General features: G+C 38.8%; 3 protein-coding genes and 1 pseudogene across 3 annotated transcripts; 3 read left to right on the top strand and 1 right to left on the bottom strand.

The window, feature by feature from the left end:
* The first annotated feature begins 393 nt into the window (after positions 1-393).
* LOC149267146 (disease resistance protein Roq1-like) lies at positions 394-2,170 on the top strand. Its single transcript, XM_089410297.1, has 2 exons — positions 394-1,296; positions 1,393-2,170. The coding sequence occupies exons 1-2, from the start codon at positions 734-736 to the stop codon at positions 2,168-2,170; spliced, it is 1,341 nt and encodes a 446-aa protein (XP_089266423.1). The 5' UTR covers positions 394-733.
* Positions 2,171-7,270: 5,100 nt separating this feature from the next.
* On the top strand, positions 7,271-8,978 carry LOC149267145 (uncharacterized). The gene is made up of 2 exons (XM_089398234.1): positions 7,271-7,612; positions 7,713-8,978. Exon 2 carries the CDS (start codon positions 8,245-8,247, stop codon positions 8,869-8,871), a length of 627 nt encoding a protein of 208 aa, XP_089254360.1. The 5' UTR covers positions 7,271-7,612; positions 7,713-8,244; the 3' UTR covers positions 8,872-8,978.
* A 4,318-nt stretch (positions 8,979-13,296) lies between these two features.
* Positions 13,297-14,292, bottom strand: LOC149267144 (uncharacterized). The gene has a single exon (XM_089410294.1). It carries the CDS (start codon positions 14,290-14,292, stop codon positions 13,297-13,299), a length of 996 nt encoding a protein of 331 aa, XP_089266420.1.
* A 2,442-nt stretch (positions 14,293-16,734) lies between these two features.
* The window catches only part of LOC149267143 (putative aldo-keto reductase 2), a 106,603-nt pseudogene continuing 97,574 nt past the window's right edge, over positions 16,735-25,763 (top strand).

Here is a 25,763-nt window from a genome sequence, read left to right as displayed (position 1 = left end):
ATCATGTATGAATTTTGTCTCAACATAATACCCTCATGTTATATTATTTTCTAAAATAAAATGAAAACCTAACCTAACTAGAGTATTATTTAACTTTTTTAAATTCAAATGATTTGTCTAGATTAATTGAAAATACAGCCTTTAAACCCCAAAAAAAATTCTGTTTTTTTCAAGTACGATATATGAATGGCGAAAATGGGATATGAATGGCAATTAAAGGTGGAAAAAGCATTGGTCTCCATTCATTTTTTTATTTGCAGCCGGGGATAACTTGTCAGACCAGAGTCTACGGCTTTTAACGTGGTGACTTATGAGTCGTGAATGTTTTGAGTGGTGTCCCATCAATGTTTTCCCATGAGCTGTCGGTTCAGTTTTTTCCTTTGTCTGGCCGGCTGGCCACGTGATTCCGATCCCCAACAAGGTATGGTTGTGCATGTCAGTCTATTTCTTTTTGACCCGAGATAGACTTGGTGCTGTCAATGGTCGGCCACTACGAAAACGCGCATTCAGACCTAAAACGCGCCTTCAGACATAAGCAAAAACCAGGGGTAAAGGGTTTCATGTGTATTGCTGTATTTCTGCATAGAGCGTGTTTCCTATTGCAATTCTTCACAGCTTCTCTCGGCACTGAGAAACTCCTAACTCATCGGCTCTCTTGCAGTCTCAGACTGAGTCGTACTCATCGCCATCCTTCACATCTCTCCCATCTCTGTGTCTATTTTCCAAATTGGAAATGGCCGCATCCTCCTCCACCGCTGCCTCTACTTCCACCTCCCTTAATCCTGGCAACACGAGCAATTCCGCTTTTGATGTGTTTTTAAATCATAGAGGCCCCGATGTCAAAAAGACCTTCGCCAGTTATCTCTACCGTCGGCTTACTTCGTACGGATTGAAGGTCTTTCTGGATCGGGAGGAATTGCGGCAGGGAGAGTATTTTAACTCTGAAATAAAAGGGGCTATTCGAACAGCCTCTGTACACGTTGCCATTTTTTCCCCGGGATACGCTGACTCAACCTGGTGTCTAAATGAGCTCGTAATGATGCTGGAGTCAGGGGCTAAAATAATTCCAGTGTTTTACCAAGTGGAACCCTCTGATCTTAGATGGACCCAGGGCAAAGATACTGTGTATGCACAATCCCTGAAGAAACTTGGAGAGAAGACGGAGTATGAGGCTCAAACTGATCCTCAATCTCCTCAAAAGAAGCTGAGACACAATGCAGCCACTATTGAAAAGTGGCGAAATGCTCTTTCTAGAGTTTCCGGCATAAGCGGTTTCGATCTGCAGGCGTGTAACGGGTAAGCGTTCAAACATCCTTCCCGGTGTTTCTGTTACTTTATATTGATAGATATGCACATACTATGTTTCTCACTGGTTATATTGTTTTTCGCCAGTGACGAGGGCCTCTTGCTAGATAAGGTGGTTGAAAGTGTGTTGGGAAATGTGAATAAACCATTGGATGTAGCCAAATATCCAATCGGTTTAGAAGAAAAAGTTAGCGATTTTGAAAATCAAGTGTTACAGAGTGGAAGAAAAGTTCAGGTAGTAGGGATAGTTGGATTAGGTGGTGTAGGAAAAACAACCCTTGCAAAAGAACTCTTCAATAGGAAAAGGAAGAGTTCAGGTTATGCCTTATCTTGCTTTTTAGATGATGTAAGAGAAAATGTAGGTAAAGGCTCTTTAATAATATTGCAGAGAAAACTTCTTAGGAGCTTGACTGGGTCAGATCTGCAGATAGAAAACAAAGATGAAGGTATACAAATGCTTAAAACACATCTCCTCTCTCAACAGATTTTATTAGTTTTAGATGATGTAGATACCGTAGATCAGATTGATGAACTTGTGCCAGATCGAACTTGTATCCACTCAGATAGCTTAATATTGATTACATCTAGAGATAAGGGTGTGCTCACGAGATCAGGGGTCCAAAACTCATTAATTTACAAGTTAGGCGGGCTAAGTACAGAACGCTCACTCAAGCTCTTTTGCCAGCATGCTTTCGGTCAGTCCGATCCACTCCCAGGATTTGAAAACTTGGCCCGGGACTTCGTAAATGCCTGTGATGGATTGCCTCTATCTCTGAAAGTGTTCAGTGGACTTCTCCATGGAAACAATGATCTGTCTTATTGGTGTGAGAATAATGTAGAAACTGAATTAGTTATGAAGATGTAGTTATGAGTAGTTAGGAATTGGTTACCAGAAACGGTTATGAGTTTCCTATATAAATGAAGATGTAATCAAGCAAATGATCAATGAAGTTATGAAGTTTCTGTGATCGCTGTTTTTAAGTTGGTATCAGAGCTTTCTTTAGTGAACGCCTCTCTTCTTTTCGTGGGCAGGGAGAGACCTCCTGCCATTAGAGTGTGCGTGAAGACTGCTGCGTGTGAAGACTGCTGCGTGGGGCGCTGTCTGTCGGGCTGTGGCTGCTATGTGCTGCGTGGAGTGCTGTCTGCAGCAAAGCCATTGTGAAAAAAGAACCGATCACAGCTTGGGTGTGTGAGTTTTGTGTGCTGCGTGGAGTGCTGTCTGCAGCAAAGCCATTGTGAAGAAAGAACCGATCACAGCTTGGGAAGAATCCGGTGCAACAAATCCGTGAGTTTATTTCCAGCATTTAGATTGAGTGTGCTCCGACTTCTTACAGACCCGTCTCTATTTTCTGGCATTAAAATATAATATCGTTACATACAGACCCGTCTCTATTTTCTGGCATTGAAATATAATATCGTTACATAACCCTACGAGCGTTTACTGTTTTCGCATGACTGTAATTGCTGTAAATCTGAGCCAGTTACCAATTTCGCTGAGAATCGTTATCTGCAGAGAACTGGAAGGTTGTCTGTGTTTTGTGTCGCGTGTTCGCCGAAACTGTTGTGTTTTTTTTAAGAGGGGAATATCATATATATGAAAACAGTCAGCGAGACCTGTGATATAGTAAACAGTTTTCTGTGTGGGGCAGCAAATTATTAAAGGTGTTTTTGTGGTGGTGTTTTTGTGGTGCATTTTTCAGATTGTGTGGTGTGTATTATTGTTTAAGAAGCTTGCCATTTTTTGAATTTGGTCATTGGTGGAGAAATGGCTAATCCCCTTGCAGATTCATATTTAAATGAGTCGTCAAAACTTGATGGAGAAAACTATGTCAATTGGAAATTTAAGATCATCACAGTAATGGAGGCATACAATCTCTGGTCGATTGTAAAAGGTGACGAGACCAAGCCTCAACCTCCTAATAACACTCAAGATTGGGAGAAGCGTGAAGTGAGAGCAAGGGTGCTGCTCCGTATGTCAGTGAAGGACAATATTATTCCTCACATTCGGGACTGTGACACTTCGAAGGCGACATGGGACACTCTTAAAAGTTTGTATGAGACTTCTAATGCAAATCGTATTTTATTTTTAAAAACAAAGCTGCTATCTATCAAAATGGATGCCAATGAAAGCATTAGTAACTTTGTTTCCCGAATTAAAGACTTTAGTGATAAGCTTGGTGATATTGGTGAAAAGGTTTCTAGTACAGACTTGGTAACTGTTACTTTAAAGGGGTTAGTCCCCGACTATAAAGTCTTTATTTCAGCTCTCTCAGCTAGGCCGACACCTCCTACATTTGAAGAATTGGCTGGAATTCTTCTTCAAGAAGAAGAGCGCATGAAAACATTTGAACTGGAGTCAAATGGTTCTGATTTGGCTTTGACTGCCAGAGGCCAAAGATCATTCCGAGGGAGACCATGGGACAGAAACAAAGGCCATTTTCAAGCAAAGCAGAAAGGTAAGGCACCTCCTGATTCTTATGTTAAAAGGAACATTGTATGTCATTATTGTGGAAAACCTGGACATCTGGCAAAAGATTGCTATAGGAGAAAGAATAATGAATCAAATCAAAGACATAACAGGCATAATGGAAACTACATAAACAGAGACACCTCAGTGAATGATGGATTTAAAAATCTTAAGTTATTTCTTTCTGATGCTGCATTGTCTGCTGAAACTGATGATGAGAATACTTGGTTTATAGATTCTGGTGCATCGGCACACATGACTTGTAATAAAGAATGGTTTGATAAATATTTTGAGAAATCTGATGGTACACACATTTACTTAGGAGATGATAGGTCACTTAAAGTTCAAGGCTATGGCATAGTAAATGTGTACTTACCTAATGGACAAATGAGACAGATTCATAATGTGATGTATGTACCTGCTCTTAAAAAGAATCTGCTATATGTTTCCGCTATCACTGATAATCATCTAAAAGTAGAATTTGGTAAATTGGGGTGTATAGTGAAAGATGTTCAGGACCACTACAAGGTTGTTTCTACAGGTACCAGGGTTGGAGGATTGTACAGATTGGATGTGACAGTCAAGCGCCATGTTGCATTGACATCTCAAGAGACATCGACAGCAGAATTATGGCATCACAGGTATGGGCACATTAATTACAATGATTTATCGTTGTTACAAAGGAAAACAATGGTTGAAGGTCTTCCTGAGATGAAGTGTGAACATTTACCATGTGAAGCTTGTGCACTTGGTAAGCAGCATAGAGAAGAGTTTCCTGTTCATACTGAGAAACGGAAGTATGATATTCTTGAATTAATTCACACTGATGTATGCGGACCTATGCAAACTAGGTCTCTTGGTGGTGCTTTATACTTTGTTATTTTTATTGATGATAGATCTAGATATACCTGGGTCTATTTCGTTAGAAGGAAAAGTGATATATTTGAGTATTTTAAAGAATTTCGAAATATGGTTGAAAAACAAACAGGAAAGTGCATTAAAATACTCAGATCTGATCAAGGGGGTGAATATAAATCCAAGGCATTTAACACCTATTGTAAATCTAATGGAATTCAACAACAGTTCACAGTGCCACATACCCCTCAGCAAAATGGTGTTGCTGAGCGATGGAATAGAACCTTGGTGGAATCTGCTCGTAGTATGCTGCAAGGTAAGAACATCTCTAATGGTTTCTGGGCAGAAGCCATTAACACTGCTGTTTATCTGAAGAATCGATGCCCCACTAAGAAATTAGTTTTTCAAACTCCTTTTGAGGTTCTTTATGGTTATAAACCTGATGTGAGTCATTTCAAAGTCTTTGGATGTACTGCTTTTGCTCATATTCCTGAAGCTAACAGAAGAAAACTTGATGCCAAGTCCATCAAGTGTATTTTCATTGGATATTGTACGGATCAGAAAGCCTATAAATTGTTTGATCCAAGTTCCCATAAACTATTTGCAAGTCGTGATGTATTGTTTCATGAGCAGACTGATAAAAGTAATACAAAGAATAATACATGGCATACTTCTAATGATGATGCACATATCAAGCTTGATACTATGATTAAACAGGAACAGGAACAGGTCCAGGTACAGGTACAGGATCAGGATGATAGCAGCAGTACGAGCACATCTAGCAGCAGTGAGTCATCACAAGGGGGTGATACACCTCAAAGCCAACGAATCATGGATAGAACACCCACACCAAGAAGGTCATCCCGACAGACTCGGCTTCCTGAAAGGTATAAAGACTATGCCTTAATGTCTAATATAATGAATGTTGAAGAACCAATTGATTATGAGCAGGCTAAACAACATGAACCATGGATTAATGCTATGAATGATGAGTATGCTTCTATTATGAAAAATCAAACATGGGAATTAGTGGAACTTCCTGCAAATAAAGTTCCAATTGGAAGCAAATGGTTGTATAAAACAAAATTTAAAGCAGATGGTACAATTGATAAATTTAAGGCTAGATTAGTAGCAAAAGGATATGCTCAACAGGAGGGCATTGATTATGAAGACACTTTTGCACCAGTAGCTAAGTTGAATACAATTAGATTACTAATTGCCTTAGCCACAAAACATAACTGGAATATACATCAAATGGATGTCAAATCTGCTTTTCTAAATGGTGATTTACAGGAAGAAGTTTATTTGGTTCAACCTGAAGGGTTTGTCAAACAGGGACAGGAGCATCTGGTTTGCAGGTTAAGAAAGGCCTTGTATGGTTTGAAACAGGCACCAAGATCATGGTATGTAAAGATTGATACCTTCTTTCTTCAGAATGGGTTTGTGAAAAGCAAAAATGATCCTAACTTGTATGTAAAGAAAGATGAAAAAGGACATGTTGCTTTAATATCTTTATATGTGGATGATCTCATTATAACAGGCAGTGCTCACAAGTTAATTGAAGAAATTAAAGTTCAGTTGTCACAGGTGTTTGAAATGAAAGATTTGGGTGAAATGCATTACTGTTTAGGCATTGAGGTATGGAGAGAAACTGGTAAAACATTGATTACTCAAAGCAAATATACAAAGGAGATTCTTAAAAAGTTCAATATGATAGATTGTAAAGCTATGTCAACTCCCTTAGAACAGAATGCAAAGTTGTACAAAGAAGATGGTTCGAAAGAGGCAGATGGAACATTGTATCGTCAGTTAGTGGGAAGTTTGAACTATCTCACCACTACCAGGCCAGACATTGCATACTCAGTCAGTATCCTTAGTCAATTCATGGCTAAGCCTTCAGGAAATCACTGGATTGCTGCAAAGAAAGTTCTCCGATACTTAAAGGGAACAGTGAATCTTGGTATTATGTATACTGATGTATCTGATGTTGTACTGACAAGTTTTTCTGATTCAGATTGGGCAGGAAATCCAGATGACAGACGATCTACCTCTGGCTATGCATTCCATATTGGATCAGGGGTCGTATCTTGGAGCAGTAAGAAACAGCCAACTGTTTCTTTATCATCAACAGAATCAGAGTACAAAGCTTTAACCAATGCCACCTGTGAAGCTATTTGGCTGCGGAGAGTTCTTGCTGATCTTGAAGAAGCGCAAAGTGGTGCAACATGTATTAATTGTGATAATCAGAGTGCTATCAAATTAGCACATAATCCAGTTTACCATGCTAGAACAAAACATGTTGAGTTACAGTACCACTTTGTACGTGAGAAAATTGAGTCCAAAGAAATTGGGCTGATATTTTGTAACACCAAGGATAATGTGGCTGATATATTTACTAAGCCCCTTGGTAAAATCAAATTTGAAGTTTTTAGAAATCAGTTAGGTATTGTAGAAAATCCATTTCTCCATTAAGGGAGGATGTGAGAATAATGTAGAAACTGAATTAGTTATGAAGATGTAGTTATGAGTAGTTAGGAATTGGTTACCAGAAACGTTATGAGTTTCCTATATAAATGAAGATGTAATCAAGCAAATGATCAATGAAGTTATGAAGTTTCTGTGATCGCTGTTTTTAAGTATTGGTCTGCCCAATTGGTTCAACTTCAACAGAGACTTCCTGAAGACATTAAAAAAAGGCTTCAAATTAGTTATGAAGCCTTGAATGAAGATGAAAAACAAGTATTCTTAGATATTGCTTGTTTTTTCATTGGACAAAGAAGGGAAATGGCCATTAGCATATGGAACGTCTCAAAATGGGGAGGCTGGGTAACATTACAAAATCTACAAAACAAGTGTTTGGTCGAAGTAGACTCCGACAATAGGATAAGTATGCATGATCACCTACGGGATCTTGCAATATGTGAAGCCAGTGTTAAGCAACCACTTAGGTTTTTGCATTTTGATGACTTAGTGCGGCAATCAACTGTAAGTAGTCAATCCCTCAAATCCTTTCCTATTTTATTCAATAAAGACCGGGGTTCATTATCACCTGTAATCACTATCATTTTTTTTTTATGATGGGCAGGGAATAATACCCGTGCGGGGAATTAGAATGGTTCTTAGCGAATACCATGATGATGATGATTTTGATTGTATTCAAATGACGAGGTTACACCTTGTTGATACTGAAGGTTCCCTCTTGGAACGCATTCTGAAGAGCGCGAAGTCGCCAAATCTCATATGGCTCCGCTGGAACAAGTGTCCATACTCATCTCTCCCTCCTCTGATTCCAATGAAGAAGTTAATGTTTCTTCATGTGTCTGGGGACAAATTAGAAACATTGTGGCAACAAGAATCACAGGTAAATTGAAATTTGTTGTATAAACATTTCTGTTTAGTGGTTATTATCAAAATAGCGTCTCGGAATAATTTGAAATGTTTAGTAGATGAGAATCGTGATCCACATATAAATATCTTTTTTGCAGCTCCCTTTATGTTTGGAGGAGTTGGACGTATATGGATGTGTGCAGTTGAAGAACATATGGGGGTTGGACCAGCTGACAAAACTTCAGTGGTTAAATGTTTCTGGGTGCGCTCAGTTAGATGAGCTGCCAAATATGGAATTATTGACATCTTTGGAGGGCTTGTGGGCAGACGGATGTACGCAGCTGAAGAGGATACGGGGTTTGGAGCAGGCCACAAAACTTCAGAGGTTAAGTGTTAGAGGGTGCGCTCAGTTAGATGAATTGCCAAGTATGGAATTGTTGACATCTTTGGAGGGCTTGCGGGCAGTCGGATGTACGCAGCTGAAGAGGATACGGGGTTTGGAGCAGGCCACAAAACTTCAGTGGTTAAATGTCAGTGGGTGCGCTCAGTTAGATGAACTGCCAAGTATGGAATTGTTGACATCTTTGGAGGGGTTATGGGCACGGAGATGTGCCAAGCTGAGGAACATACGGGGGTTGGAGCAGGCCCCAAAACTTCGAAGGCTAAATGTTAGTGGGTGCTATCAGTTAGAAGAGCTCCCAAGTATGGAATTATTGACATCTTTGGAGGAGTTGCGAGCAGGTGCATGTTGGAAGCTGAACATTGTACGGGGCTTGTTGCAGTGTACACAGCTTCGAAGGCTACATCTCTGTGGGTGCTGTGAGTTAGAGGAGGTGGAATGTGTTGAACATTGTACGTGGTTGGAGGAGCTTGAGCTCGGTTGGTGCCCCAAATTACAATGTCCAGTCTGGGAGTAGGCGGCGCTGGCGATTTAAAATCAAAACAAAAGAGGCGGTCATAAGACTATTTCATAATTGGGGATGTTCACAGTTGGTATAGTACACGGTCATTTTTATTTTCAACATGATTTTGAATGTTCTTTTTATAAGTAATACGTCTCCTTCGGTTTATTTATTGATTAACTTAAAAAAAAAGTTGTTGTTTAATCAAATCTGAAAATTGTATGGGGTAGCAGTCTGTTTAATCATACGTTTCCTTCGGTTTATTTATTTATCAATTTAAAAAAAATGTTATTTTTTATAATGATTTGAAAAGTTTTCATTAAAAATATATAAACTTTATTTTAAGGCTTAAAATAATGTTTAAATTTTAATATTTAAAATAAAGTTCAAATTTTAATATTTTATTTTATTTTTAATAATGGATGAAAACATACAAGGTATATAATGATTGAGAATAAATACTGCACACAGTAAATGAATTTGAATTTGTTAGACGTGGAAAGTAACGTAGAAATCAAATATTTATTGATATCTATATTGAAAATTTATAAGATTGTTTTATTATTTATAATCATTATTTAAGTGGATATAAATATTAATAGGTATTAATATATTTATTTATTGAATTGTAATTATTTATAAATTATATAGTTAAAACATATATGATTAGAAGTAAATGTTTTAATATATTTATTATTTAATTTTTTTTTTAAATTGAAAGGATGTAACTTGGAAAAAAAACAAAAAAAACTGTACTTTTTAGTATTATATTGTTTTAGTTTCTTAATTTCTAGTAAAATAAAAGTAATTAAAAATTATTAGAATAATTAAAATTTTAAAGGAAATAATAAAGATGACTAATCAAATTTTATGTGAATATATATTATTTGATGGTTATACGATAGAGGAATTAAAGGAAAATTTATTTATTTTGTCTTTGGCTTTTTATTGTATTAATGGATAATACTTAGTTGGGATATGGTTTAAAAATCCTCTTTAAGTAAACTAGGTATTAAAATCTAGAAACTCTAATATTTGCACATAAATATAGATGAACTTACTTATTATTATATTAAAGTATATATTTTTGTATTCTTAGAATTGTGAAACATATTGCTTTAGATAACAATTTTTTGAAAATGATTTTTTTCACCTTGGCATAACTTTGCCTCATGATTATGGAATGTTACTATTAATTGCCATTGGAACACTTCTTATATGTTTTTTGGTATATAGGACTAAAGTAATCAAATTTTTTTGTTATGCGTTTAAAGTGAATTCATTACTTATTATCACGGAACATGCTTCACTCATCATTGTAAATGTACAAGTTTTTTCTTTCTTTTTTATCTTTTAATGTGCTTTTCCTCATATTTGTGTTTTGGTTTGAATCATTTTTTTTTTCAATTAAATTGTTTTATAAACCATTTCTGAAAGATTTTATATTGAATTTCATACACATATATCTACTTTTTTTTCCTGTGGAAAAAGGCGCACTTTCTTTATTGATAAAGAAACTGCATTTCGCAGATGCTTTGCATATACAATATTCAGGGCTGGCCTGTCTATCACCAAAACATTCAAAATTGTGTTCCGCCTCATGTGTGAGGCTTTTCATATAAAAAGTCTATATAAATACTGAAGCTCTTCGCAGAGAGCCCTGTACTGTCTGTACTAATGAAAATAAAAAAACAGTGAATAATTACATTTGGTCTTTTTAGGCTATAGATCCAAAAAGCAAAAAGATACAATCTCATTTGTGAATAGTTCATGTTCCAAGCTCTATGAACGGCCTGTGGTAATACTGATGGATGTTGCCGTCTCTTTCCTCCACGATCAAACAATTAGTGTTGTCCTTGAGCGCCGCCTCCTTGGATAAGATGTTAGCAGCTAAGTTGCGTTCCCTGTAGATGTGACAGTAAGAGAAGACATCAAAATGTGTTATGAGTCAGTTTGTTTCATCCAAAATGTGTTGTAGAGAGTATGTATTGCAATGAGCTGTTTTATTTATCCAATTGCATATAATTTGTGAGTCTCCAAATAACTGTAAATGATGGCAGTTTTTGGACAATGCAAAATGTATGAGGTTTTTGGCCAAAATGAGCTCTGCAAAATTGTTTGTCCCCTTTCCCAGACCCATTTGTATTTTGTATACATGGGATACAGATAGATGAAGAATAGACCCCCCACCACATCCCATCTCCTGTGCTGATCCATCAAAATAAGCCCATGGATGGGCTGGGTTGATGACTTCTGGTGTAATGATCCTATGGGTCGGCTGGTCTTCCTCTTCAGGTATGGAGCTGTAATCGGCTAGAAGCCTGGTGGTAATGGAGGGCCAGTGAGGGGGTCTTTGATGGAAGATGGCTTGATTCCTGGCTATCCATATGGCCCAACAAATGAGAAGCGGTATGTTTTTTAGTCTGATAGAGTTAGTAGTGCACCAGATGTTCCATGCTTCAGTGAGATGAGAACCCTGCCATTTCAATGCAGAAGAGATCAAACCGAGGAAGCCATTCCATAGTTCTTGAGTGAGAGGACAATTTAGGAAAAGGTGTTCGGTATCCTCATTGTCACTTTTGCAGAGATGGCACCAGAATGGCCCTGCGAAAGATCTTTTCATCAAGTTGGCCCCAGTCGGGACTTTGTTGCGGAGGATGGACCACATGAGCAATTTTGTTCGAGGGGGCGCCTTCAACTTCCACATCTGCTTCCACCATTGTGCCAGTTCCTGTGGTTTGTGCCTCTCCATCAGTACTTGGTAGCCTATCTTGGGGGAGTATATACCATGTTTAGCATGTGCCCAGATAAGCTCGTCCTCGCCCTCAGTTATTCTGATGTGGGCCTCCATCAAAGCATTTGTATAATTGCGCCATTCCTGCTGCCAACATCCAGGGATGTTCAGATCGTTGGCAGTTCTCCAAGCTTGCTGAAAGATGGTAGTATGTGCCTCATCTGCAATCTGATTGATGTGCACAATTCCATTGGCCTGTAAGTGTCCTCTTAGGCCTTCAGTGAGCCTGTGAGTGTTTCCACAACCCACCCAGGGGTCAGTGCCAATCTGTATCTTTGTCCCCGATCTAATTCTCCATGTCAGGCCACTGCGAATGAGCTCCTTTGTGTTGTTGACAGCCTTCCAGATAATAGAGATGTTATTCCTCCTGGTGTCTTGTCTGATCCAGTCTTGTACACTTGATGGATGGATGTATTTGGACACTGCTACCTTCGTCCAAAGACTGTTATTGTTTAGCAGTTGCCACCCTAACTTTGCAGCCAAGGCTTGTGAGAAGGTATCCAGCCTCTTAATGCCCCATCCTCCCTAGCTCTTTGGTAGGGCCAATGATTCCCAGCTCGTCCATGCAAATATTCTCCCCGGCTGATTCCCTTTCCACAAGAACCGACAACATAAGTTTTGTAGGCGAGACAGGATGCCTCTGGGTATCCAAGCCAGTGTCATCCAATAAACTAGTGTGGCTTCTAAGACAGCCTTGATGAGTACCAGCCTCCCTGCCCTGGAGAGATATTTGTGGTACCAAATGTTGAGCCTCTTCTCCACCTTTGATATGAGCCATGTCTAGTCTACTATCTTATATCCAAGGGGTTTTAGCCTATATCCTAGATATCTCAACCCTTCTTCTATTTGGACTTCTGCAAAGGCAAATCTTCTGAGAGCAAACTGGATCTCGTGTTGGGAGGCAGTTATAGTAGATTTTGCCTCATTTAAGACCATGCCTGTGGCCTTTAGGAAGATGCCAAGGGATCGGTGAAATGCAGAGGTGTCCCCAATACCCCCATTTAAGAGGATCAATACATCATCCACAAACAACAAGTGGGTGAGGGTGCAGTCTTCAGTAATTTTGATACCCCTTATTCGCCCCAGTCTGCAATCCTCTCTGATGGTTCAGCTGAGGCCCTCCATGATGAGAAGAAAAAGTAAAGGTGAGAGTGGGCATCCTTGCCTCAGTCCTCTTTCCGCATGGAAAAAAGGGGAGGCAGAGCCATTGATAAGCACGCTGAAGGATACATTCGTGATACAACACAGGATCCATTTGATGAAGGAGTAGGGGAAGCCAAGATGGGTTAGCAGCATATGAAGGTAGAGCCAGTTAACCCTATCAAATGCTTTGGATAGGTCAATCTTCAGTATCATGCCTTTGAGTTTCCTGGTCTGTACAGAGTGGAGAAGTTCCTGTGCAGTGCCAACGGCCTCATGTATTTGTCTGTTCTGGAGAAAGGCAAACTGTTTTGGGGAGATATGGGCTGAGAGAATGGGCTTGAGGTGATTTGCAATAATTTTAGCAATGATCTTATAAATGCAATTGCATAGAGAGATGGGTCTGAAGTCGTCAAAGGATGAGGGCTTATCAGATTTGGGGATGAGGGCAATAAATGTAGAGTTGAAGCTCTCCCACATTCTGCCCCTCAGTCGACATTCTTCAATCAATCGCAGAAGGTCTGTTCCCAGAATGTCGAAAAAAGCTGTGTAAAACTCGACTGTCCATCCATCCGGTCCAGGGCTCTTATCTTTTTTAACCATTTGAGGGTTGCTTCCAATTCTCCTAGGCTCACCTCCTTAGTCAGTTCCAGCTCCGCTTCCTCATCCACAAATCTAGGAAAAGTTTGTGCAATGCGCATGACCTCCGCCAGGGTGGCGGTTGGGGGCTCCTTGTATATTCCTTTGAAGTGTGCACTTGCTAGAGATGCGAGTCCCTGGAAAGTGTTTACAGTGGTGCCATCCTCCTTCTTGAGCTCCCAAATAGTGTTAATCGCCTTTCTCCCATTTGCATGTCTGTGAAAAAACTTAGTGTTATCATCTCCTTCTTTGAGCCAGATGGCTCGGCTACGGAGTCTCCAACACTCCTCTCTGTCTTTCAGTATTTGTGCCCTTTTTTGGAGGAGGGCAGCCAACTTGTCCTTTTGTTCTTGTGAGGTAAGTATCCCCTCCGAATCCTCCTCCATTTTAGCAATTTCTTCTTCTGCTAATTTGAGCTGGTGCTCATCCTGTTCTTTTTTCCTCCTTGCCCACTCTTTTGAAAGCTCCTTTAGGGCATTCATGTTTCGTGCAAACCCTTCTGCAATGAGGCCTTCTATGCCCACAGGGTGAGCCTTCCAATAGTCACTGACTGCCTTCAGATAACTAGCATCCTTTAACCATGTTGAGTTGAACTTAAAGGGAGCCTTTGGCTTATTATGGGCAGATAGCAATTCCAAATAGATAGGCCTATGATCTGAGACCCCTCCCAAGCCAACCCACTGTCTAACGTGAAAGCCTCTATTGACCAGAGCTTCACGGATGAGAAAACGATCCAATCTTCTGGCCAGACTGGCCTCTCCAGTTCTATTGTTCCTCCATGTAGGCTGGATCTTTGCAGTGGGAATGTTAATAAGATTGTGGGAGTCCAATAAATTCTCGAAGAATACCGACAGAGAGTCCATTTGAGCATTTGGTCCCCATGACTCCGCATAGCCCAACGAGAAATTTAGATCACCTCCGAGAATGATATTGTCTCCTTGTAAGGTGGAGGAGGTGAGCAAATTCCTCCAGAAGGCCTCCCGGTCTCGGCAAGGCCCATAGATATTGAAAAGCCTTAAACAGGATTCCAGGGTCGACGAGTAGATGTCAACACCCAAAAACCCCACCCCTCCCAAGACATTTAACAACTTAATGGAACGGTTGCAAAAGCCTAATGATAATCCCCCTGATCAGCCTATCGCATCCAGGGAGTGAAAGGACCAGTTGGGGAGCCATGATTCCAGGAGGGGTGAGATGGAACTAGCAGGTCCAAGAGTTTCTTGTAGAAAGATGATGTCCACAGGTTCAGTAGATAACAATCGTCTCAGGGCTAGTTTTTTCCCAGGGCTAGCCAGCCCCCTACAGTTAAAAGATAGGATTTTCATGTAGGGAGGGGGGAGGGGGCATCCTCTGCTCTAAGACCCCAAGGTATTTTAGTCTGTCTGCCTGAAACAATCTCTTCACCCGCCCGATGTTTAGCCTTGGTGAGGTGGGAAGGCCGACCACGGGGGAGCTTTGGGAGATAGGGGAAGGAAATGATCCCAAAGCCGACCGCATCCTTGCCAAGTGAGTGGAGCTTAGAGCGCGTCGGATAGCGGTGGTCCGTGTAGGGGGAGGGCATCTGAGGGGAAAGAGGGAGGGACTCTGGGAGAGTGGGTTGGGGAGGAGGGTTCGCGGAGGGAGGGGCCGCCATGGGGCAATGTAAGTTGGGGAGGGGTTGTAGTGAGGGGAAAGGGGGGCAAGGGAAGGTCAAGGGAAGGGGGAAGGAGCTCATCGGACCGTCCACAGGGTGGGAAGTAATAACATGTGAATGCAATGCAGATGCCTTAAAATAATCACAAGCAGAGATAACAGAATGAGAGATAGAGGGAGTCGTACCCACGATAAAAGCCTCCCCTAAAGCCGCCTGAGCTCTCATCAACGGTGGAGAGGGTGGCCAGAGTGGAGATTTTCCCCGCTTCTTGCTGGGTCTAGGGTCAGCGACTTCGGTTCCCTCGGCAACATTATGTATCGGCTGCTCCACTGACGGCTGCTCTTGCTAAGTAGGCTCCGGGGGTGCCTCATTATGCTGCTCATTATCCCTTGTCCTCTGTCCCCTGTTAGGGTTCAGGGGGCAGTCTCTATATACATGGCCAACCTTATGGCAGCGCCGGCACCTATAGGGCACACCTTCATAATCCAGAATTTGCTTTCTGGTGAAATTCCTCCACTGAATAGTGATAAACTCTTGCAGACCCCCTCGCGTATCCATGTGCACCAGGATGCGTGCATAAGACATCTTCCCTGTGACGAGGTAGGATTTATCCGAGCCCATATACGAACCGAGCGAGTTCCCAATTCTCTTGAAAATCTCTTCTGACCAGAAGTGTGGGGGAAGCCCTAGTAACCTGACCCAGATTGGTCCTATCCCCAGCTGTTCAGATTCCGGATCGAAAAGAGGCGACCATCTCTTCAGGTGGACCGGAGCTTGGTCGAAATGCCAGTATGAGGATAGTACCCAGTTTGTATGGTCCGACCGAGCAAACCTGAAGGCGAACCAACCCCGCACGAATGTCTGTATGGTGGGTAGATCTGCAAGTCGATGGCCCCATACCTCGGTCACCCATGCCTTTAGTCTTTCAGCTGAGTAGTTCCTGCCACGAATCCTTCCGACCAGGACCCTATCCGCAATATCCATGGATTCCGCCAACTGAATGTCTTCCTCCAGCCGCAGGATGACGTCGTCAATCTTCGATCTGAAACACTTTGCCTTCTTCCGGGGCCTCGCCTCCTCTGATAGTGGCGCCCTTGTGTCCAAATTGCTTCCAGGGTTTGAGAGATCCTCAGGGCCGAGTGGGGGGGACGATTGAGGGGCGCCTGTGAGGTCCGGGGGGCTGTTAGGGTTTCCAGGGAGAGGTTCGGGGCTGTGAACCAGAGTCGGCGGTGCCGGATGCGGAGGAGCTGACGAGCAGTGCAAAACGAAGGAAGGTCTGCTTGTGAGGGGGATGTAAGGAGGGTCAGCCCATGACTTCGGGAGGTTAGGGTTTACGCAGCCCGTAACAAACCCTAACGAGGACAGGGAAGCCAGCGGGGTGGAGAGGGACGACCAGGTAGGGGGAACGTCCAGTAGGATGACCGGGCGACCAAACGGCCCTGAGATTGGAGGCAGGTCGGCAATGGCCTCGTTCAACTCACAACTGAATGGAATGCGGTCTGCCCTTACAGAATGTGGTGATGTCCAGACTGAACCTTTCGGCAAGGGATCCTCCGAATAGTCTACGATATCGAGGTCCATTGCTGTCGGGGAAAGTTAGTGCCAGCTGCCTGTAATCGACAAAGAAAGGTGATAGTGAGGGGGAGGCAGCCCTAAACGGAGAGTCGTGGTAATGGTAAAACCCGACGCAGTAAAACCTTCTGCAGGCCAAGAGAACAGGGTTAGGGAGGGATGACCGTAGCCCAGGGACCAGTCTACGTGGTAGCCCTTACGCCTGCCATCTGCTGCAGCAGTCTGCCTCCACGTTCGATCAGCCGTACTCACCATTGCCATCATGCTTCAGAGCCTCCATCGTCGATCCTTCAGGCCTTGTAATGTTTTGTTCTCTCATACACATATATCTACTTCTCTAAGTTTTAACATAATTTTTTCATTGTCTATCAATCAAATATATTTACATTTTGGATGAGTAAAAAAAAATAGCCAAAATGTTATTTTTGAAAGTGAGCATCATCTATGGGAGAGAAAGGAGCATGTGTGGAAAATGTCCCTATTGTGCAAGTTATGTTTTCCTAAAACAAAGTTGTTGAACCTTGACTAAAAAAAAGTATCATCAACTCACCAACAAAGAACCATCAAATATAACAAGCATTTGGTTTTCAATTCTATTTACATTATTCACATAAGAACGGACACATGCACTTATAGTTGTTTTCCAACATATTAGAAGTTGTCTAAAAGGTAAATGCTAATTTGAATGAGAAGATTATTCACAGATAAACCTACACATGCACTTGATAGTTGTTTTCCAACATATTAGAAGTTGTCTAAAATGTAAATGTTGATTTGAATGAGAAGATTATTCACACCTACACATGCACTTGATAGTTGTTTTCCAACATATTAGAAGTTGTCTAAAATGTAAATGTTGATTTGAATGAGAAGATTATTCACAGAAGAACCTACACATGCACTTGATAGTTGGTTTCCAACATATTAGAAGTTGTCTAAAAGGTAAACCTTGAATGAGAAGATGTGTGAAAACGTTTGCCAAATGTTGTTCTAGGCAAGGTGATATTATTGGTAGTAGTTACACAGATGTTGGAGGGGTTGTTGCCCAAAGTGTTTGAAGGAATGCATATTCAACATTGCATTTTTAATTGTTCAATAATAGGAAAAGAACAAATTGTAGGAGCTTCAAGAAGATGAGTTTGTCTACATACATGTGGCAAACAAATGAAGGAGATCATAAAGGTCATATAAAAGAAATAATTTATTACTTACTCAACGAACACATTAACTCAACAAAATTGACAAAATGAAGGCACATGATATATAGAATGGTAATGAAAATCTATACACTACAACAAACAGATAAAACATGGATAATAAGTAATTATAAACACTCGAATAATAACTTAGTGTATTTTTGTGTAAAATATACGTATTGGTCCAAAAGAAAATTTATATGAATATGAAGTAGTGGTGTGATAAAATTTATATGAATGTAAGAAGTGTTGTGATACCACAATGTTTTGTAGCTTTAGTTTGTTTGAATGGGTGAGCATTAGATGTGTAACTTAGTGTATTTTTGTGTAAAATATATGTATTGGTCCAAAAGAAAATTTATATGAATCTGAAGTAGTGGTGTGATAAAATTTATATGAATGTAAGAAGTGTTGTGATACCACAATGTTTTGTAGCTTTAGTTTGTTGAATGAGTGAGCCTTAGATGTGTGAGCGTTAGATGGGTGAGTGTTAGATGGGGTGAGTGTTAGATGGGTGAGCGTTAGATGGTTGAGGGTTAGATGTGTAAGAGTTAGATGTGAGATATTTTTTAAATCCAATTTTTTTATATTGTAATATTGTTTTTTATTAATAAATTTATGAACAATTTTTTAGATAAAAGAAAATATAATATACATATCACATTATATAACATATAAATAGTACCTATAAATTAACATCCATCTTACCATAACCATTTTTAAATTTAATTAATAAGCGCATACAAATTTAATATTTACAATATAAAAAGATTTTTAATTATGAATATTTACCATGGATATTATTAACTTCTAAATAGGTTTTTTTACAATACCATGGGACAATACCCAGAAGAGAAAGATAGAGACAAGGAGGGAGAGGAGGGAAGAAAATCATAATACCATGGGCTAATACCATGGCTTATCTGGGCCATCTAAGATTTAGATTATGGATCTAGGACTTTAATTATTTTGTTACAATACCATGGGCCAATAACATAGCTTATCAATACCACATGCCCAAAAACCATAACTTATTTCAAAATCAAAATATTTTACAAATAATTTATTTTAATTTAACTTTTTAATATTTTTTAATTAAATTTAGAAGCAAAAAGGTTATAATTACTCTTGAGGTATATCTACACCCTCCATCCTCACGACTACTAAAAATATTCCCATATAGAAAACTGAGGTTTTAATAAATTAAAAGTGAGAATACTTTTATATATAGATATGTGAAATTTACATAATATAAATAATATTATAAAGAACTCGGATAGATGCATCCTAACCAAACGATCCAAGCGAAGAGAGAAAGCAAAGTGACTAAAAATAATAAAGGAAAGATAGTGCATGATTCTTTTAAGTTTTTTATTATTGTTTTTCTTTGACATGGTTGATCCAAAATATAGGTTTAATATTTTATAACCAATTATATATATATATATATATATATATATATATATATATTAGATACTTTCTTAAATACAATACAATGGGATCATATTTAAGAGAGAGAGATATATATTAGATACTTTCTTAAATACAATACAATGGGATCATATTTAAGAGAGAGAGTGAGATGGAGGGGGAATAGAGTGGGGGAGAGAGACATAGAGGTGGGAGAGACAAGGAGAGAGGGTGGGGGGAAGAGGAGGAGAGAGAGGGAGGGAAGAACAAATACATTGAAGGATAGAGGTGGAGAGAGAGAGGGAGTGACAAGGGAGAGATGAAGATGGAATTAGGGAGAGAGGAGACGAGGGCAAAGAGAGAAAAGGAGAGGGTATAGATAGGCAAAGAAGGGGAAGAGAGAGACGAGGATACATAGATATGGAGGGGGGAGAGAGCGGGAGAGTGAAAAGGAGAGAGGGAGGGAGATAGTGACAGAGTTGGAGGGTGGAGAGAGAGGGAGAGTGTGATGGGGGGGAGAGAGAGAGGGAGGTGGGAGAGAAAGGGAGAGAGAGGGAGAGTGTGATGGGGGGAGAGAGAGAGGGAGGTGGGAGAGAAAGGGAGAGAGAGGAAGGAGGAGAGAGAGGAGAGAGAGGGGGGGAGAGATATGGAGTTGGAAGTGGAAGAAAGACATAGAGAGAGAAAGGTGGAGAGGGAGAGGGAGTGACAAGGGAGAGATGGAGAGATGATGAGGGAGAGAAGATAAAGAGGGAAGAGAGAGAGAGAGAGAGAGGGAGATAAGGGGAAGATACAAAGAGAGAAGGGGAAGAGAGGGAGGGAGAGGGAGGGAGAGGAAGAGGGAGGGAGAGTGAGATAGATAGCTATGGAGAGAGAGTGTGTATATTTTCGGGGTGAGAAGGAGAGACAAGGGGAGATAGAGATATAGATGGAGGGGGAAGAGAGGGAAGAAGACAGAGGCAAAGAGAGGGAAAAAGAGAGGCAAATAAAGGGGGGAGGAAGAGAGATATATGTGGAGAGAGAGAGAGAGAGAGTGTGTATGTTTGGGGATTGAGATAGAGAGATAGTGGGAGATAGAGATATACATGGAGGGGGTAGAGAGAGAGTGTATGTTTGCGGGCTGATATCGAGAGATAAAGGAGAGACAGAGGGAGATATAGATATAGATGGAGGGGGTGAGAGGGAATAAGAGAGAGATAGAGAGGGAGGGAGGAAGAGAGATAGATATGGAGAGAGAGAGAGAGAGAGAGAGAGAGAGAGAGAGAGAGAGATGTGTGTTTAGGGGGCTGAGATAGAGAAACAAATAAGGAGAGATGGATGGAGGTATAGATATAGATGACAGGGGAAGAGATGGAATAAGAGAAAGATAGAGAAATGGAGGGAGAGGCGAAGAGAGAGAGACGGGGGAGAGAGGGAGGGGGAGAGAGAGGAGAGAGGGAGGGGGAGCGAGAGAAGGAGAGAGGGAGGGAGATAGACACAAAATGGAAGGTGGAGAGAGAGGGAAGAATAAAGAGAGACACAGAGACAAACACAAACATAGAAGTTAGATCTAGAAATTTATGAATATTTTGGTTTTTCACTAAAATATACGTTTTGATTTTAGTGTAGTTGTTGATTTCTAATACTAATTTATCGCTTGCACTAGATGCATTGATTTCAATGTAGATGTCGATTTCTAATCTTATTTAATACTTTACACTAGATGCATTGATTTCAATGTAGATGTTGATTTCTACTCCTATTTGATTGCTTGCACTGGATGCATTGGTTTCAATGTAGATATTGGTTTCTAATCCTATTTGATTACTTGCACTAGATGCATTGATTTCAGTGTAGATGTCGATTTATAATCCTATTTAATACCTTACACTAGATGCATTGATTTCAGTGTAGATGTCGATTTCTAATCCTATTTGATACCTTACACTAGATGCATTGATTTCAGTGTAAATGTTGATTTCTACTCCTATTTGATTGCTTGCACTAGATGCACTGGTTTAAGTGTAGATATTGATTTCTAATCCTATTTGATTGCTTGCACTAGATGCATTGATTTCAGTGTAGATATTGATTTCTAATCCTATTTTATTGCGTACACTAGATGCATATATTTCAATGTAGATGTTGATTTATAATCATATTTGATTGTTTGCACTAAATGCATTAATTTCAGTGTAGATATTGATTTCTGATTTGATTCAACTAGATGTATGGTGTACATAAATTTCAAAGTAATTAGATTGATATTGTGCATTGATTTCAGTGTAAGCACATCTATGCCTCCTCCATCTATATCTCTATCTCCCATTGTATCTCCTTTATCTCTCTATCTCACCCACCAAATATACACTCTTTCTCTCCATATCTATCTATCTCTCTCCCCCCTTTCCCCTTCCCCTCCCTCTCTCTCTCTTCCCCTTCTCTCTCTCTCTAACACTTCTCTCTTAATATATATATATATATATATATATATATATATATATTCCTCTCTCCCTGTCTTTGCCTCTCTCTTCTCCCCTCTCTCTCCCCCCCCGCCATCTATATCGTTATCTCCACTTGTCTCTCCTTCTCACCCCGAAAACATACACACTCTCTCTCAGTGTAAGCACATAAAAATTATTTATGATGTGAATTGACTTATGTGTTATAATAATTCAACCATAAATAATACTTGATTTTTCATCCTAAATAAAATGTTCACTTACCCGAAATGTTTGCTTCCTAAAAATCTAAACTATTTGTAATTGGCTACATTCTTATTATTCCCATTTTCCATCATTCAACATTGTAATCACTTTGCATTCAAATGCGTAATAGAAAATAACTACCATTGAATATTATTTGGGGTTTAACACTCCATAAGTCACAATGATTGACTTTGGAGAAAACTACTATTAATATTGGAGAGCAACAAAGACAAGGTATGGTGTTTACTACAATAGTTTGAGTTAAATATTTGAATGGTCTATGATTTCAAGTGCCCTTTTCATATGATCGATATGAGAAAATGGCAAAACGAATAGGTGTGACAATAACAATAGTAGAAGAAAATAGTTTTAGATTGATCGCAATGAAGATTGTTTGTAATTGAAAATATTCTTATTATTCACATTTTTTATCATTCAACATTGTCAAATTGTCACTTAACACTCAAAATTTTTATTTCGTCATTTTTCATCATTCAAGTTACTAACAATCTCTCTCATCTCAAAAAACTGAGGTAACTAAGAAAATTTAAAATTAAATTGACCAAATTAATCTTAGACATATTTAGCATATTTAAAATGATCAAAATAATTAGATGTTCAACAAATTGTGTATGACCGCATATGACTAAAACCATCCTAGATCCATCTTAACCCCAGATCTATCAAGCTTCGAGAGGGATCAAATCTCTCGAGGTGTAAACCTTTCCTCAAGTTTTGCACTAAAAAAAGAGGTTTGCACCTCAAGAGATTTGATCCCTCTTGGCACTTGATATATCCGGGGTTAAGATGGATCTTGTGTATTACAAATGAATGCAGGGTAATTAGTTAGCCTTATTTGGATGATGAAGAAAATGTTTGAATAACCTAATTGTTAAGATTGTAAAAATGAGTAGGAAAGTTGGCATTTAGATATGTGACTTGATATAACACAATAAGTCAATAGAAGATTAAATTTGATGTAAGAGCTTTGTAATAGGAAAATGTATATGCATGAGGGACAAGATAAATCCTTTATGGCACATTAAGATCTACTAGGGAGTGTTTGAAGATTGATAAGTTTTGGATACTCCTCCTAGAATACTGCAAAATATTTATGAGCACAAATTACTATGTAATTCAATATAGAAAAATATGAAATATTTTGATAAATTAATGAAATAGAAAATGAAATGCAAGTGATGAAAAATGGTAATAATTAACCAATAACAAAAATAACATTTGCTTAGTTATGGAGTAGTTACATTGACAATGTGGATATGAGAAATCGATTAGAAAAATGTAATTACAATGCACATTAACTTGTCAAATGAGATACGTGGGCACAACCCTAGCATGGATTAAGGCATTTTCCTTTGGTAGGGTTGTTTTGTTTTATTCTTGTGTACCTTTTGAAGGTAAATGCCAAGAGGTGTGAAGGTCCTTCAAGGACATAACTCTCTTGATATTGCAATGGAGGTTAGACTTTGATGTAGCTCTAACAAGGTTAACCACAACCCATAAGTTTGATGGTAACATCAATTTTGATCAAGATATATTGAAACTTTAAGCTATCTTCAATCATTAAAGAAACATTATGGTTACTATGTTCAAAATTACTAAACACAATAAATAAAAGACAGGTCTCTTAATTGAATTTTAATTGAGAAATTATCTTCATTTAAAAAACATTTAAAATTTTTACACCAATCAGTTTAACCTCTAATTGCTTATCTTCAATTATTAAAATAACGTGGTTATTGCTACTTTCAAAATTACTAAATTCATAATTTTGTTAATTTTTTTAATTGAAATTTTGTTTTCATTAAAAAAAACTAACACAAATAATTTGTGTTATTTAAAAATTTATTTAATTTACAAAGTTTTATATACCATTTCTACTCGGTAGAAATAAAGATCAAAGTTTAGTTTAATATAAAATATTATATTTAGATGGTTTTTACCCTTGAGAGTTTTGGGTATACCTTTAATAGTGAGAAAAATAGTAGAGTTGTTGTGAAGACAACCCTTCCTTACGCTTTAGAGCATATCTGGAGATTCAAATCACTAATAAAAAAGGTTTGTCGATATGTTTAACTATTAAAATATTTAGTGTCATCAAAACTATCTGAGACTCACAATTTAATTATCTTATGGAATAGTTTTTGTCCTTCTCAATTAAATTTCACACTCAACTCCTCCCCTAGATTATTTCACACTCAATTCTTCCCTTTATTTATGATGTAACTAAACTCCACACAAACCAATCAATCAACAATTCCTAAATTAATTAATATAACATATATTTAAAATATTTATTGATGATGATGATGATGGTGGTGGTTAACGTCCGCTGAGACCAAACATTGGTCTATCAGACCTAAAGAAACAAATTATTTATTCTAATTTAAGATTTTATTCCTATGCTCAAAAAGCTTGGAGAGAAGCCTCTCGAGCTCACTATAATTTTGACATTGTAAAAGGCTAGGAAGTTCAGTATTGTAACAAAGATTGTGAAACTGAGATCTAATGTGGTTGTACGTGGGGCACTCTAAGGGGAAGTGGTTTTCATCCTCGATGTTCCTATTCTCACATATATGGCAGATCCTTTCCATCCATGCTGTTTTAGGAACTGCCCAACGACCTGTTTCACAATGGAGCTCATGAGAATTCGTTCTAATCTTTGCTATATTAATTTTCTTCTTTGAGCTAGTTAAAATAGAGAGATACTTTTGATCTTCTAGGGTGGGGTTGATGACCTTCTTATAATAAGTTAATTTTCTTTTAGCCGCTAAATCTTTCTCACACCACATTTTTTCTTTGAACTTAGAAGTAACAATATCTTTAATGTTATTAATGTTTTGCAATGCATCATTCTCGTTGATCTCCCAATAGTTTAACCAGGCCCTTGTGTCTTTATGCCACCCCCGATTGAGCCTTAGGTGGTTTTGGCTGGAATTTAAAGCTAGCTTAGGAAGTCTATGATCGTCTATGTTATTGAGTTTGTGCTTGTACAGCAGAAACCTAATCATAGCTAGGCTCTCAATAGGGGAAAGACCTGCTTCTATAAGGAGAATAGGATAGGGTGTATTACTTTTAATTTTTAGGTTATAAGTTATAAAACACTTCTGGATTTGCTCAATCTTCTCCATGATTTTCTAGAGATGCTGCAACCCCAAACCTCACAGCCATATAAGATAACAGGAGTGACTAAAGTTTCAAAGAGGAACTTCTTTCTATCCCACATTACGAGGTTTGTTGTTTTACAATTATTTTCAAGACCAAAATAAGCTTTCCACCCCCCATTAATCCTTTTCTCAATGCTATGGTCCCAGTTGAGCTTGTGATGAATATCAATTCCTAGGTACTTGTAAAAATACACTTCCTCCAAGTTATTATTGTCATACATAAAATTAGCGTAAGTGTCCTTCTTAGATTTGATAATCATAAATTTTGTTTTGTCAGTGTTAACAGTCATACCCATGGAAGAGCAGAAATCCTTAAGAAGCTTGAGTTGCTTATCAAAATCAGATGGGCACCTTGCGAAAAGAACAATATCGTCAGCATAGAGAAGAAGGATGACGACTATCCCAGCTAAGATCGTGCCATCACATCCTGCTTCCTCTAAATAGCCTTCAAGATTATCGATGTAAATGCCAAATAGGGTAGGGGAGAGGGGGAAACCTTGTTTAACTCCGATGTTACACTTAATTTAATTAAGATAAATAAAATAAATAAATAAAAAGTATAAAAAATGATTTTTGATTAAAATTTTAAAAATTAAAATAAGAATAAAATTATTGGCAAAGTTGTAAAAATTTTTGTTTCTCTTTAATATGTGT

This window comes from Pinus tabuliformis, chromosome 6 (assembly GCF_031772625.1).
Source record: "Pinus tabuliformis cultivar Carrire ecotype Pingquan chromosome 6, CPIR1, whole genome shotgun sequence".
Lineage (NCBI taxonomy): Eukaryota > Viridiplantae > Streptophyta > Pinopsida > Pinales > Pinaceae > Pinus > Pinus tabuliformis.
The sequence above is the reverse complement of the archived record's forward strand: the minus strand, read 5'-3'. Positions and strand labels throughout refer to the sequence as shown.